The sequence below is a fragment of the Anopheles maculipalpis genome, chromosome X, assembly GCF_943734695.1.
Source record: "Anopheles maculipalpis chromosome X, idAnoMacuDA_375_x, whole genome shotgun sequence".
NCBI lineage: Eukaryota > Metazoa > Arthropoda > Insecta > Diptera > Culicidae > Anopheles > Anopheles maculipalpis.
The window spans coordinates 14,283,895-14,300,717 of record NC_064870.1 but is presented as its reverse complement, the minus strand read 5'-3'; the positions used below and the strand labels follow the sequence as shown (position 1 = coordinate 14,300,717).

The window sequence follows — 16,823 nt, the reverse complement described above, 5'->3', positions numbered from 1 at the left end:
GTCACTCTCTCGCTCTCGTTAAAGTGTTGTCTTTAAAATCAATTAACCGTGATTGTTTATCACGTATGTGTTTCATTTTTAGTTCGTTTATAGCAATAGACTATTAACACTATCGAAGAAAATAAAGTATTATGATAAGAAGAAAAAAAAATAAAACAAAACACATACTCTTGTACAATGTTTGCTGAAGAAAAGCATTCAGTATTGACATTCTTCTTGATTTCTATTGGTTTATTTTTGTTGTTGTTTTGGTTTGTAAATCTATGTTTACAATTTTTTTTAAAACCAAATTTTTCTCTTCCATTTCTTGTATAATATAATTCGGAACTGTTTTTCGTTACTGGTTTATGTAATTATCGCTTTACAAAATTGAACCAAGATGTGGCCCAGTCTTCTGCCAAGCAAACGAATCGTTTCAAACGAACAGAACAGAGTTACATTATTACATTGGAGTTAGTTGTTTTACTAAAGCAAAGCTATGTAAAAGCTGTCGAAAATTTTAAGGAAAGCAATCAGAGGACAGGCGATGCGAAGAGCATTGAAGCGGTGAAGAACTTCTTCTGCTCACGCACGCACGCACACAGAGAGAGTCGATTGCGCGTTGGACTGGGTGTAACATTTTGTTTGTTGTTGTTTGCTTGATTCTTCTATCTTCTCTTTTCGTTTTCTATTTGAATTCAAAACTTCCGGTTGGTGTGTTTACAATTTGAAACTAATTCCCTCTAATTGGTCACTAATCAGTCAATATTATTCAGTCAATTCATCGATCTTGTCAAAATATTGTTTTTCTTTCCTTGAATGAACTTTAAAAAAAAAATACATTGTGTATAAATAAATAAAACAGGAACCAAAAAGCAAAAACAACCCACCAATTGGCTTTAATTGATATGCAAAACCAAAACAAAAACCGCTGTCAAACTCTGTCAAACGTATATAAATCGCTCGCAAAGAAAAGTCTGTCGACAGCTATCGACAGCTCCAAAAACGAAAACAAAAAATACGCTAACGCTTCACTGTGCCCTACCAACCAAAACAAAGGGGTTAAAGAAAATGACAGAGCGCACAGTGCCTTTAAAATTAGCTCACACCAAAAAGAGCACCCAATCAGAGATAACAAATAAGAGTTTTATAAACACCACAAAAACATTACGACGAAACGCGGATCGCCGTTGTTGGTCGGACTGTGAAGACAACAACTAAAGTGCCACGATAATGTAAAAACAAAAGCAAATGAAACAAAAAACAAAACCTCAACTGAAACTAATTTAAAACGAAAAACAAAACAACGAACCCGAAAGCAAATAAACGGAAAACAGTTAAAAATAGAATGCTCAATATGGATAACGAAAGCAACCAGACAAAAATCGAATTTCAACTTCTTGTCAATCTTGCAAAAAAAAAAGCGCAAAAACACACAAAAATTAACATAAAAACACAAGAACACATATACATACATAAAAAACTTATACATACTACACACACACACACTGGAACAACCAAACACCTTTATAACTTATAACTACTAAATCATTTCTCTAAACACGTTTAAACTTAATGAAACATAAGCATACCAACACAGGATTAACAACAAAACACACACAAACACACTATTCTGTAGTAGTAGTGTAACAAAAATCACACTAAAGACTAACCCAAAGAGGATACTACTGCTACCTCATCTCCAACTCCAAACCTGCGCGTGCCGTGTTTCGCTTGCTCACTTTTCTTCCTTTTTTATTAACCCTTACCCTACTGCCGTTCATCCTTCTAACCCTCCCTTTACAACCCCCTTTAGAACCCCTCTTCTACATCCGTTTCAGTCCTTCTTCCCGGGAGTTTGTTAGGTTTTTTTTTTAACATTGGAATTTGTCAACATACCACTTTGGTGAAGGTCCTGGTCCACATGGACACACCTGATCTACCACTGTCATACTCTCTCTCTCTCTCTCTCTCTCTCTCTATTTTCCTTTCTCTCTCTCTCTCTCTCTCTCTCTCTTTCTCTATTTCTCTTGATCTCGCTCTTTCACTATCTCTTATTCAACTGGCTTTAGTCTCGGTCGATACAGGTTGGTTTGTACGCTTATACGTCAAGTAATTCGCTCTCTTTCGCTCTCGTTCTCTCTCACATACTCTAAGTCTCTCTAGTAGTCCGCTTGTATTACTGGTGAAGTCTCATTCTTCATTCGGGTATTAAAATGGGGGTGTATTATTGCTACTATTATTCATCTATCTACTGCGTTTTCTTTACTGTCTTCTTTCTTTTCGCTCTTTCTCTCTCTCTCTCTCTCTCTCTCTCTCTCTCTCTCTCTCTCTCTCTCTCTCTCTCTCTCTCTATTAATCTCTCTTTTTTACTTCGTGATGTGTTTTTTTTTAAATCAAGTTGTCAAGATCGGTCCTGAAGTTTATTTAAATTTATTTCAAAGAGATTCTAATATATTCTTCCTTCCCTTTTTTTCCTATGGTTTGTATGATTTTGTTAACGTAAATATGGGACAGTAAATCTCAAACTCGCTTTTTCTTAACTGTTCACAAGATTTGGTTGCAAACGGTTGAGCTGGACCGTCTCCAAAACGTTGCGTTTTTGCTAATTCGAATTTCTAATTCTCCTTTCTCCTGTGTAGGGAGACTTATGACTACCTTTTCTTAGTTGCATTACATACAAAAGGAGTATTATACTCTTTCCTGTCTCGGTCGCTCATTTGTAGAATAGTACAAATGGGATCCTACAAAGGACCGCGAAGGCAAAATGCATATAGCCATTTTCAAACTTTAACGACCAAATTGACACATTCACCCAAAATACATCCTTTTAAACTACACCCCTCAAGCACACCATCATATTTCATAAAAATACACACACACACACGCACGCACAGTCATATATACAACATTTTTATAATTTTTTTTCTATCAAATAATATATTTCTCATCAATCATCAATGTATATCAGGTTTTATCATTCGATAACGATGGTCTATGGTGCTTCATCATCCAATCTCTCTCTCTCTCTCTTTCGCTCTCTCTCTCTCTCTCTCTCTCTCTCTTTCGCTCTCTCTCTCTCTCTCTCTCTCTCTCTTTCGCTCTCTCTCTCTCTCTCTCTCTCTCTTTCGCTCTGTCTCGCTCTTTCCCTTCATCGTATGTTCGTGTGAGTGCGTATGTTGGTTGGTATTACTTCGTCTGCTATTCGTTCTCTTATTCGATCTCAAAATCTGCGTTGAACTCAATCTTTGCTAGAACGACTTAAACAGCTTTGTTTTTCAGATTGGTTTTTCTTGCATCTTCCTTGTTAACATTGCTCACACTTCCTCTCTCTCTCTCTCACTCTTGCTCCTACATAGGACTCTTCCATCTTCTTCTGTTGGTTTGGTGTGTTATCTCGCGTTTTTGTTTGCCTCTTGGCCACTTCTCTTCCACTTTCCTACCCTTGCCTTCGCTCCTCGCTGTCCGTCACTGGATCCTGTCTGTTTAAATGTTCTCAGCTTTTGGGAAGGTTGATTTTACTTTTTCTGTCTAATGAGCCATTAAAAAACACAGCGTTACAATGAAAGAATCGAACAACACGCCTCCCCTCCCCAATCCTTAGCCATCCGCTCGCCTCATAAAGCATTAAGAAAAAGCCCAAGTAGTCTAAACGAAACCCATTTTACAGCTAAGTCGAAAAACTTGTTCAGAGCGTACAATAATTAAAACACACACACACACGCACACCAACATACACATACAAGTAGAAAAATACACCGATACATACACGCTTAAAGGTGTTTGTACACGATAAACGAGAAGTTGACATTTCCGATTTTTGTTTGGTTCCTCCCCACAGGAAGCGTCGGAAGGGCTGCATGGAAGCGTTGGTGGTATTGGTGTTGGTGGTGTGAGTGCCGGTATGAGTGCTAGTGGAAGCGGTGCCGTCGGTGCAAACAGCGGCGGTAGCAGTGGGGCCGGCGTCGGCGGCAGCAGTGGAATCTTGGGCCTGTGTACCACCACAACCACTCACGGGAGTGGCGGCGATGGTGTTGGTGGACTCAGTAGTGGGCGTCGGTCGGCGGGCAGTGGTAGTGGTGGTGTTAGTGGGAAGGAAAGTTCTGGACTAAACACCACCACGGGTACGGTGGCGGCGTCGGGTGGCAGTGGGAGCGTTTCGTCGTCCGGTAGTGCGGGAGGTGGTGGTGGAGGTCCGCCCGGGTTGCTAGTGGGGGTGGATCATCCCCATCCGCATGCTCACCACCACCAGCATCACCATCATCACCATCAACCGAGTGGAGGTGTTGGTGGAGGTGGTGGTGGAGGATCGGCGGCAGCAGCAGCGGCAGTAGCAGCAGCAGCGGCCGGTCTCCCCGTGCACACCTGCATGTACTGTGGCGTGACGTTTCACAACCAAAACAAGCTCACCCGGCACATCCTCTCACACTCGCTCGAGTCGCTCAAGTTCCGCGAGGCAACGCACCTGATCCATCCGCATCTGGCGTTGCGGCACGAGCTAACGCAGGTGGCACTCGCCGCCCAGCAGGCCCAATCACCGTCGCCCTCGCAGTTACCGTCGCCACACTACGGACATCATCGGGGAAGTGGTGGGCCGCCGACGCTCGAGCAGATGCTTGATCCGGCGGAAGCGATGGCGGAACTGGAGCTGGCGGCGGTGCTCGCGTCCCAGCCGGTCGGTGGACTCGGGTTGGGGCCGGTCGTTGGTGGCGGTGGCAATCCACTTACCGGTGGTGGGTCCGACCAGGGCAACAATGTGGTGCTGTGCAAGTTCTGCGGCAAAAGTTTCCCGGACGTGACCTCGCTCATCACGCACCTACCAGTACACACCGGCGACCGGCCATTCAAGTGCGAATACTGCGGCAAAGCCTTCAAGCTACGGCATCACATGAAGGACCACTGTCGTGTCCACACAGGTAGGTGCAAAGTTCTATCGGGTCGGATATAACAATATGGGACCACCACCAAGCTTAGGGCGAGTGTAGTCTTATGTCTCAAGGTCTCTGTAAACTTTACTAATCGATCAACAAGATTTTTTTTTTGAGAGGTTAAAATTGACAACATCATCGAAACATGCATCAGCATGTCAAATACATCAGTGACAGTGTCTAACAACGCAAAATTTATCTAAATTTTTAGGAATTGAAATCTTTCGGAGAGCACGGATTCGCTCATCCAAGCATCATCCAAGAATCGTGCATCTTTGGTCTAAGCGATAAGTTTCTGTCAATATATCCGGAGATATATTCTATAGATATCCGGGGAAAAGCAGTCATCAGATTGCTTAAACTATCCAACTCACATTCCAAGGTTTCTTCTCTTCAGGGGCCATATCTTGAACTCGAACCTTGAAACTTGTAGTAAAGCTCAAAAGTCAGCTTTGGGTCTTGTGTTCCATTTTTTGAGTGGTAAATCTCCCCCCTTCTGCGCATGGAATAGTTGCGTTTTGATGATCAAGGTTCGGAGAGAACTCTAAGCGTTACAGTCCAATACGAGTATTTTACTTTGATTGGGATTTTGATTGGGAAAACTTTGATTATTTCCCCAGATTTTTATGTGATGTTTCAGTTGATAGCAGAGGAATTAAAAATATTGATTTCACAGTGAAAATCAGGTGGTCTTCATTGATTGTTTCCGACACTTCCCGATATTGCGTTGCTGCCTCTCCATATTTCCACGTGTAATGTTTTTTTTTTCTCTCCCCATTTTGTCTTGGTTGCCCACTCCCAGGCGAACGTCCATTTCGGTGTAGCATGTGCGGGAAGACGTTCTCGCGCTCGACAATACTAAAGGCGCACGAAAAGACGCACTATCCAAAGTATGCGCGAAAGTTCTTGACGTCTCCACCGCCCATCGATGGGAAAGATGATTCTCCCCAATAGTGCGACGATTTGCATCTGCTGAACTTTCTCCTCCTGTACAACCTGCAGCAACAGCAGCAGCAGCAGCAGCATCAACAACAACAAGCGTTGTTGCAACAGCAGCAGCAGCAGCAGCAGGCACAGCATCATCAACGCAATCAGCAACTGAGTGAACACAGCACTCGTTACCAGCAGCAACAGAACCACCCTCACCGGCATCAGCATCAACAACAACAACAACAACAGCAGCAGCAACTGTTGCTGCATCAACACAGTGATCCATATCCGCTACTACTGCAAGAAATGATGCACCGGCATCAGCAGCAGCAACAGCAACAACAGCAACTTCAGCAACAGCAACAACTTCAACAATTTCAACAGCTTCACCAGCAACAACAGCAACAACTCCTCCAACAGCAACTTCAACCACAAGAACAGCATCAGCTATTACCGGTAACAGAGGACCAACAAGAGCAAGGACGTGCGAAAAAGAAACCGTCACCGCCAGGCATCGGGAACCTGTTTGGCTTCACGTAAAACAGAGAGAGGATACTACGGGAGATTCCCTTTTGTTGTGCCTCCCACAAAACCTTCGCTTACCTCGAAATTTACTACCACAACCAATACAAGCGCAACAGCAGCAGCAGCAGCAGCAGCAGGAGCAACAGCTGACACACATTAAAACACAACAAAACGGCTGTGACAGGACGAGAAAGAGCAGCAGACGCAAAGGAAACTCAGCGAATTAAACTTATTGTACATTTGTATGTGTATAGTTAAAAGTGGAACATAGAAGGTGGAACGTGAGGGAGGGGGTGTATGGATACGATCTATCCCTCTTCTCATCCCTTGCCACCTTCCACACACTTCCCTTAAAATAATCCTGGTGTGTAAGGGCACCAAGGACGCACCAAGAAAAGAGTCGCCTTTCGTGCACAAACACACACAACAACATCAACAACCCGGTTTTAAAAATGACGAAGCTTACAGAAGCTAATAGTTATCGAAGTTAGGATAATCCAACACACACGCACACATGCACACTCGCACACCACACACATACCCGAGAATGTGTGATGGGTGTTGTGTTGTTGTTAATTTTAATAGTGAGTTTTAGTTTCAATTTTCCTTGATTTTAATTTTCCCATCTATTACCCCATGCACGAGCAACGCAACAAGCGTCAACTTTAAGGTGTTAACAAGGCGTCACAACAGCAACAGAGGGGAGCGGAGGTTTGGTGCGGTTTGGAGGAGTTGTGGAGAGGGAGAGGTTGTTGTGAGTGGAGAGACTCGTAAGCAGCTCTTCATGCACTCTCCCTCTCACTTTCTCCGCCCCCTCTTTCCCGTCAGTCACCACCCCACACGCTCTCAGATGCTCAGAACAAAATGGTGGCAACGACAACGGTAAAGTGTGGAAAAGCGATAGCCCCCTTTTTTCGAATACTTGTTCGACCATAACACACATAAACACGAAGTTTTGAGGGTCAGAAAGAGATAAAGAGAGAAAGAGAAAATTAGAATTCGGTATGCTTCTAAGAGGCCAACAAATCATCTCTCTCCCCATACACACCCACGCATACTAAGCTTACTAAACACCCAAACATATCGTGCCACACTAATACCGCGAAAAACACGCTGTGTGTTCGTGTGTGGGTGTACTCTGTGTGCCTGAAACTCGCTTATCTACACCTTTTCTTACAGGCCAAGGAAACCTTAATTTGTGTCGTTAGTTTGCTAACCGGAACGGAATGTTAACAGCTGTGATCTTATTGAATATTAATTTTCATTCACACCAGAGACTATTTCTGTTCCACTAAGTGGAGGTTTCCTGTTAGTAGTGTGTATGCTGGCAGCACCCGAAATTTATGTTTACGATTCAATTTTTCTTTCTCTCTGTCTTTTCTTTTGTTGCGTTTTTCATTTTAATTTGCATTAAAATTAAAATGGAATTGGATTATTTTTTTTAAACTTGCAAAACACCTTGACTTTTTTTACCCGTTCATCGTTGCATGTCCTTTCTTGCCTTTTTTTATTATTGGTTTCACAAATATTGGTTATCGTTTTTCTCAGTTGCGTTTCGTTGCACCTTGTGTTGTGCTGTCTTAACGTTTTAAACCTTTGTTTTTGACACAACAACCCCAAAACAGATAAAAAAAAAGGTGGAGGAGAATTTTCCAAATTTTTACCAAATTCAAAATTCTCTCCCAAACGCTGTGGCGGCGGCATTTTTGCTTTGGTCTTTTTTTTTTCTTGGTGTGATTATTTTCAGACCATGTAATTTAAACAAATTACAATAAGGTAGAGTGAGTCAGCGGGGAGCGGGGAAATCATCTCAGAATAGCAGGTAATGAGCGAGGATAGTATAATAGGTAACGATAAGAAAAAGAAGCAAGCAAACCAAACGCCACTTCGGGCGTGCGTAAGTAAATGGTAAGGATAAATTTAGTAGCCGTAAACGAAAAACATATGAAATCCAACAATTTGGCAAAAGTTTTGTGATGGTTATAGTTCAAATTTTGCAAAATTTAAAATTTTTTGTTTGCGTTTAGATTTATACGATTTTATTACGAGAACTTTAATTATAGATTTTTGTTTTTCGGTTTCGATGTAGAGAAACAATTGTAAGAAAAGCGAAAAAGAACACCTACCTAGAAAAGGAAAACTTAAACAATTGGATTCGTCGCTTGCTTCATACGCAAGCTAAAGGAAAACGAAAGACAGCAACGCGGAAGAAATAAGCAACGAACCTTAAAAAAAAAAATTAAGTCAAAATTCAAAAATTTAAATCCCTAAAATTGGGTTAAAAATTAACACGCAAAAAAACAGAAAAATGAAGACAAATGGGCGCAGCTTAGAGGAAAATGAGCTCGCCTCAAAAAGGGCTAATATGATAAAAGATAAACAAAAACACTCGTTTCGGTAACCATTGGCTGTGATTTGGATCAGAAAAAAGTAACAAAAAAAAAACACTCACACTGTAACACTTTATAGGAAGGAAAAATGATAAAAATTGTGTATTGAATTTTGCTTTCCTGCATGGGAAAGTTGCGGAAAAAAAATCAAAAGGTAACAGGACACTCTTTTTTCTATTCGATAAAAACGTAAATGTAAGTGTTCAGGATGGAATTTGATTATTTCGGCTGTTTTTTGGCATTGTTCCGGGGACGCCATTGCGCCGGTACACCACTTGCTTGACGAGAGCAAAGGAAGTAATTCGAAAAACAACAAGAAGAGGAAACGAAACGTCAAAATTTAAGTAGAAAAAAAGACAAGACAAGAAACCGCGCAATATTTTGGTACCAAAAAAAAAAAGATGAAGAAACTTTTGGCTTAATTCGGTTTTACTTTTCGCTTAATTAAAATTTACTATTTGGATATTAAGGAACAAACTATTCGGAAACAAAACAAAAACAAAATATGAAACTCATTGGATCTCAGCAACAAAAAAAAAACGATATGTGATCAGTTTTGTTTTTCTTTTGAAAACGCCAAATTAAAGTGTATCGTTAGACAAAATTATTTTCTTTTTTTCGGTAAGAAAACGTTTGTTAAGGGTTTAACAAAAGAAAAAAAAACGAAAAGAAACCAAAATTCTAAATTTAAAACAAAATTAGCGGTTAAAAATCTTCAGCAAGACAACATGTGGACGGAGGTAATGCAGAAGAAAAGACGAACATGGGGACTGCAGTGCGAAACACTGACAAAATTTCTACACACAAATTGTGATTCTTTCGGCCATATATATATATATTTATATAGTTCTAAAACTTTTTACATGTTTTCGTTTTCTTAGTCAAAATTTGTTAATTAATGGAAAATTCATACCAAAATTATAATGAGCTTGAGATGGAGCATATTGTGTTGAATGCGTGAGAGCGTGAGAGACATTTCTTTCGGCTTTTGTTTTTTACTAGCAGTTTATGTTCGGCAAAACTTACGGCGCCTCCCTCTCTCACCCGCTGCCATCTCAATGCACAACACCTCCCAAAAATCAAATGTGATCATCAAGCAAGTGATTCAAAATTTTTAAGCGTGTCCTGTTATTTTGTTTAAGTAGATTATTCTCTAAGTAAGGCTTGTACGTTTTTAAGATTTTAAAATTAAAAGGAGTTTTTCTTTTCAACTAGATTTTGATTTTTAAGAGAAACACGAAATTACAGATTTATGTTTTATTCCTTTAGAAAAAAAAACAAGGTAGAACGAGTGTTTGAGAGAGAAAAACTAGGAGTAAGAGAAAGAGAGATATTGGGGTTATAGCATTTACTATGGGTTTCATCACCATTTAATGTACGGAAAGGCATCAAAATGGCGGATTTGTGTAGGGAAGGAAAGCAATGAAATTGGTATACACGTGAAGAAAGTGAAAAAACGAAAACCGCCACTGGGGAAAATTCACCACACAAAATTGATGCCATGTCTCCTCCACTTTTTACTTTAGGCGACATTCATAGACGTTATTGGCTTTATTAAGCTTTTTTTTGTTTGTTTTGAAGGATCATTAATTCGCACCAAATACACACACACACACACACACACACAATGTATAATTTAAAGAATTATACATTGTGACAAGATCACAAATAATCTTTGCACACTATTACTTATGTGTGTGTGTGAGACAAGATCACCCTGAAATCTTCTCGCAGCTTCACACTTCTACATCCTCCTCTTCACCAGCTCGTGTTTGATTCAAAGTACTCTTTCACTGTGTGTGTAATATGTATTTGTTACAATCCCATGTTCTGAATGATTTACACACAGGGTCGCGTTGTTGCAGACAGTTTAACTTAGTACCTAGGTAGTAGTTGCGTTAATACAAGTGTAAAAGCCGGTGTAGTAAGCGGTGTAGTTGTGTGTGATTTGCCTGTTTCAATTCAAACCTATACACACATACACACACACACGCGCGCGCGTACGCTCTGTAGATATTTAAGTAGAAGTTTGTTTTTTTTATAATAGTAAACGGAACACAGCAAGCAAGAAGCATAACGAAAAAATAGAAACGACGAACACTTACATTCCAAGCAAGTAAGGTGTAGTGTAAAATGCGAGGCAAATAATGCTGGTAGTAGTGAGAAGACACACAGAGACAGACACAGGCTTCGTTTGAAGTTGTAGGTATGCGTGTGAGTTCTCGAAACTCTCAGAAATTGCTCCTCACTGTCATCTTACGCATTCTTTTCCCTTTATTATTATTTTTTTGTCTGTATGCGTATGCCTTGAAAAGCTTAAACTTGGTGCGATCGTGATCACGCCCCACATAATTAATGCACATATCAGCCATAGTTGTAAAAACAAACAAAAAATTATTTCCTTATTGTGTTGTACTTCTCCTCACGTGATCATCGCTTTCTAGATATGTCCCTACTGTAATGTAAGGAAAACAGAATGGGGAGCGTGAGGTGTGTCGAAAAAGGGAATGTTTAGTAAAGTTTAGTGGATTTTATTTATCCAACACTATTTTCTGTAGAAAAAAAGCTCCTTCGACTAGATTTTACGTTGTTTGCAGTACACTCACACAGACATGAATTCTACTTCAAATGAAGACATTTGAAGAGCGAACCAAAACAAATCTATCTTTCTGAGCATCACAACTCAACGAGGCAAGAAAAAAGATCGAGAGAGAGAGAAAGAGAGAGAGAGAGAGAGAGATATTGTGTGTTATATAGCAAACTAAGCAAGAGAGAAAGAGTTAAGCCTTTGCTCACATACAACACACACACACACTCCGAAGAGAAGAAAAACCCACCCAGGTTTTTTAGTGATGACGATATTGATATAAAAAGAAACAACTTACACAAGTATATATTTAATTACAATCCAATACATACATACATATTATGTATATCTTACCATAGCGCAAAGTTCCTCTTTTGTTTGTTATATATCTGTTATATATCTAGCTACTATACACACACCTACACATACACACACGCACATATATACACGATTGAATTTAATTTTTTACGTTTTACATTTCTACTGTGTGCTGTGTTCGTTTCCTTTACATGTTGTGTAAGTGTGTGCGGGTGTTTGTGAGTTTGTGAGTTCTCCAATGCACACGACGTACAAACATCACTCACACATCCATCCAGACACACACACACACAGCCTACCGCCAAGCAATAGAAACGAAACTCCTCAATCCAATCCTTCTCCCTCTTCCCATCCACTTCCTTGATCCTCTCAGTTTCACACACAACACACACACACACACATAAACACCACAAACAGAGAGACCTTGTATGCATCGAGAGGATTAAAATTGTAATATTTATTTTTTAATATATAAATATACCATATATTTACACATTAATTTCGACGGGCCGCTATCAAGACAGAGCGAGAGAGAGAGAGAGAGAGAGAGAGAGAGAGAGAGAGAGAGAGAAGAAAGAAGGAGAAAAAGTGCTTGAAGAACACGAGAATATTGAGAGACACACGCACAGGAACAGAAGGAAATACACACACACCGTACGTGACAAATCAAGCGCACACACACGCATACACTCACATAACACGCACGCACATGTGTTGGATAGATAAAATCTTATTATTAATTTTCTATTTGGAAGACTATCTGAGTTTTTTTTTAACAGCAAAAACAATGTAAGGTGATGTGTGTATGCATGTGTGAAAAAGAAGAAAAAAATATAGAGAGAAAGGATACTACAAATCGTCACCTAAGTGTGAAGCAAGGAACCAAGGTATCAAGAGAACATCGAGGTACAGGAAGTGCAGGTGCAGGGTTGGCAGAATGGAAAAGAGATAGCCCTTTTGTATATATACACATCTACACACAACACACACGTCACAAATCTTAAAGAAGCTATAGTTTTAACGATTAAAAAGCAGTAAAACAGAGAAAAAGAAAAAGAATTAACCAATTAATACAACAAAAACACAAGTTACAGCAAAAAAAAGAAGTGAGTAAGCAATATTTGTAATTTTTAATATTCAATTAAAACAAAAGAAAACGAGAGTTTCTCCAACGGCAATGCTGCAGAAAATGGAATAATATCGAAAACTTCTCTCTCTCTCTCTCTCTCTCTCGCTCTCTCTCTCTCGCTCTTTCGCTCGATTTACCCAATCTGATAATGGATTATCCTTCTCCAATAAAGAATGTTACCCCTATCACACACAGACACGCGCACTTGCTCTCACACCATCCAAACACTAACAGTTCGGAAATTCTAGCGCATATTAGTAGCAATAACAAAATACGTATGCAATTTTGTACTTGAAATTTAAATGGAGATAAAGAGATTAACTTTTTGCTTTGAAACGCTGCTCCTCATTACAAACAATCTCATCGACTAAGAATTGAGAGCTTGGATACAGCGCCGAATCTAGTTTTTGTTTTCTTTTTTAGGCTCTACTTATATACACATACACACTCATGAGAACTGGTTTAGAACGAGAGAGTAAGAGAGAGAGAGAGAGATATGAGGATAAAAGTTTAATAATTTCAATTTTCGAATTAATAATATTAATCAAAATTGAATTCTTGTATCCCTGTAATAAAACAGAGAAAGAGAGCAAAACTGCTTTGAATGCTATATAAAATACGAACACACACCTACTCACTCACTCATTGCTGCATTATTAAATTTAAGGCAGGCATGTCTGAAACAACAACGGACAGCACAATAGAAATGGTTTATTGCAACAGATGGCGCTAGTATTAGAACTACTTACTCGCAGCCGAAACACACACGCACGAAGAACAACTCATACAAGCAAAAAAGGGGAATAGAGGTGGGAAAACTAGCAAAATAGTATTGTAGTTTTTCAACACATTACACGGATCATATGGAAGATGGCAGAGCAGATGAACGGGATCTGAAATCTGTCCCGTGTGTTACTTAATATCAAAACGTTTCCTTCTCTCACTATGCCTCAGTGTAGTACTATGTGCTTACGAGTTGTGAGTTGCAAAAAAAGAAAAGAAAAATGACCAGACAATTAACAAAAGTTAGGAACCTCTTATCTGTAACACATTTTGAATGATAAAAAGTATATTATCACTTATCTGCTCAAAAAGGAAGCAAATATTTGAGAAACGAGAATTTACATAGATTAAACAAAAAAGTCAATATTTCACATAATCATCTACAAAAAAAAAAAACTACAATCAGAAGCTCCATTTTTTTAAATCAAACATTTTGATCTGCCTTCCATACACCGTGCCCAGTCAGGATTCGTCACGAAGAGTTTAAATCCAGTGTTTGTTGTACTTCTCTTTATTCGGCTCTCGATTACGTGTACAGTTTAATGTTTGTTTATGCTTCTGTTTGTATTAAAACAACACTAAAGCACACTACGCATATCCCCTCACCCTTTTGGCTGAGCAAAGCAAAAAGATATTAATTAGGAAGTAACAAACAAAGTCAAGTCATTTTTTAAAATGTAAATTGACTCAGTGAGCTTTCAAAATGACTCTTTGTGTGCGAGTATGTGTGTGTGAGTGTGTTTGTGTAGGTGAATAAAATAGTGAAGCATTAATAATGAGCAGCACACACGCGTAACATTTATCATATATTTCAATACAAAAAGAACTCGAAATTACGACAGTAAAACAGTGCAGAGCACAAGAGACAGCTTGTGAGTGTGTGTGTGTGTGAGAGAGAGAGAGAGAGAGAGAGAGAGAGAGAATGAGAATGAGAGAATGTGTGACGACGTGTGTATAAACAATAATCTGTGATTTCGATAATAACACATTGAGTTTAAAAAAAAACATTTGCAAAAAAGAAATCCGAATAAATTGGGAAACACGAATAAGAAATACAAAAACCGGGTAAAAAGAGGAATAAGAACGTGTCATAGTCATGCAAAAGAGAAAAAAAACATAAGAAGAACAATATAACGCCCCAAAGATTGAAGCAACAGACAGAAAAAGGGAAGCAGAAAACGAAAATCTTCTAGACTAGAAGCGGAAAAAAGAAAACAAAAACAAACATATTAACGAAAACATGTAGTTAAAACCGTAAAACCGTATATCTTTGGCACATTTTAAAAATATTAAGCAACACGGCATAATCGCCTTGTAAAAGCAAAATAAAAGAAGACAGGAAGAGATAGCGAGAGAGAGAGAGAGAGAAAGAGCGAGAGTGAGCGAGATAGAGAGATTAGTAAGTACCATGTATGCAGGAGAGGAGACATGATAAAAAAATGAAAACAAAAAAAGAGAAACATTGTTAAGACACAAACACAATAGAAAACTTAAGCATACAACAACAACAACAACAACAAAAAGAAAACTCAAATCTAACGCAAGGGAGACAAACAATTGGCTGTAACTTTTTGGAACTGAGATATTAAACGAAAAATTACTAAAACAAAATCACAAGAAAAAATTAAGCTATTAAAGAAGGAAATGGAGGAAATTTAAGAGATGAAAAAGCATATGCCACTTTTCTTCTCGTAACATGTTGAAAAAGCGAGGAAAAGAAAGGGAGAAACACAAAACAAATGAAATGCAAACAATGCGAAAATCGTATCTCAATGCATTCGATGCTGTGAGCGGAAGAGATGTAAAAAGATAAGGAAAAAAAAACAACGCAAATCTTATTTAACAATTTAAAACAAAAAGTTTGTGGAAAAAAAATTGTTGGGCTTTTTGTGTATGTGTGTGTATGTGCCACCACTCGTCACGTTGCCTTTTGACAGTTCTCGCTGTCGCACACACGCACACATGCACACCATCCTCTCTTATTCCTTCGCCTTTCTCAGCGTTTGTGAATTAGTAACGAGTAGAGTATAAGTAGTGCACTGAGAATTTGTAATATTGTCTGTTTTTTTTTTTTTTACACTTTCGGCAAACGAATCTAGTCTAAATTGATAACTTTCAAAACTCTCTTTTGTGGTTTAGTAAGAGTGTACGTTTAGCTTCCACTTCGGTGCGGCTGATGAGAAACGAACGACTGAAATAAATCTTGGTATCTTAGCATAGATAAGGCTTTAGTAGACATCAAGCAGGAACGTATGTGTGCGTGTATGGGTGTGCGTGTGTGTAGAGAGATAGAGAGAACAAAAAAATCATACACACCATCACAGGTTAGCTGTATTCCTCTGGCTTTAGAATCTGCATCACAGAGTAGTTACCTGCAGATCGAGTATATTTCAATCCCGATAAACCGTACACGAGTACGAGAGAGAGAGAGCGAGAGAGAGAGAGCGAGAGAGAGAGAGCGAGAGAGAGAGAAAGAGAGAGAGAGCATGAGCGAGAGAGGCTAGTATAGTGAAGGAGAAGTAAAGTGCAGAACGAGAAAGAGTAATGTGCTAAGACAGATTTGTTACTAGCTCGTACTATTTTAACTATTTTAGATCCTAGCGCACCCACATATCGAACAATAGAGATGTGCATTATATTGGATTTGGAAGCAGACCGCGACGTTGATCCGTTTTTGTTTTCTTCTCCCCGGTAAAAACCCCTTCTGGAAGCAATAAATGTGATGTACGTGTGTGTGTGTGTTTTTTTTTTTTGCACTGTTGAACAACACACGACCAACATAGCAGCGCACTCTACTCCTCCATTTGAAACATACTTTTTTTTTAACTTGAAGTTGTAGTTTGTTATATTGGATTTTGTTTTTGTTTGTAATACACTTGAATTTCTCGTTCCCCTCGGTAACTCTTCACAAATTGCTAGGGTTGACGTGTTTTTTTTTAACTGTTTCTCACGGGGCAGTAGTAGAAGGCAGTGGAACACATCAACAAATCAATAGATGAGCGGCGGCAAAGTGTGTGTATGTATGTATGTAGGAAAAAAAATCGCAATTTTCAAGAATTGACAAATAGAGGTTAGAGTATAGAATGGAAAGGGAAGCAAACAAACAAAGAAACAAATAAACAAATAAACAAACACACACAAACGAACAAAGCAAACCAACAAACAAACAAATCAACCAACCAACCAAACAACCAAGCAAGCAACAAACAAGAAATAATAAAGCAAAGTAACCAGACATGCAGGATATCAACAGG

General features: G+C 39.1%; 1 protein-coding gene across 3 annotated transcripts in view; it reads left to right on the top strand.

Annotated features, from left to right (window-relative positions):
- The window catches only part of LOC126562378 (mucin-19), a 138,443-nt gene that overhangs the window by 111,340 nt on the left and 10,280 nt on the right, over nt 1-16,823 (top strand). Inside the window, exons 8-9 of one of the 3 annotated variants that reach the window (XM_050219068.1) lie at nt 3,821-4,895; nt 5,710-6,045. The exons of the other annotated variants lie outside the window; for them this stretch is intronic. Of the exons in view, the coding sequence (XP_050075025.1) occupies nt 3,821-4,895; nt 5,710-5,861 (1,227 nt within the window). The 3' untranslated portion in view covers nt 5,862-6,045. Of the gene's footprint in view, nt 1-3,820; nt 4,896-5,709; nt 6,046-16,823 lie in introns of those variants that run through there. 3 annotated transcript variants of the gene reach the window in all.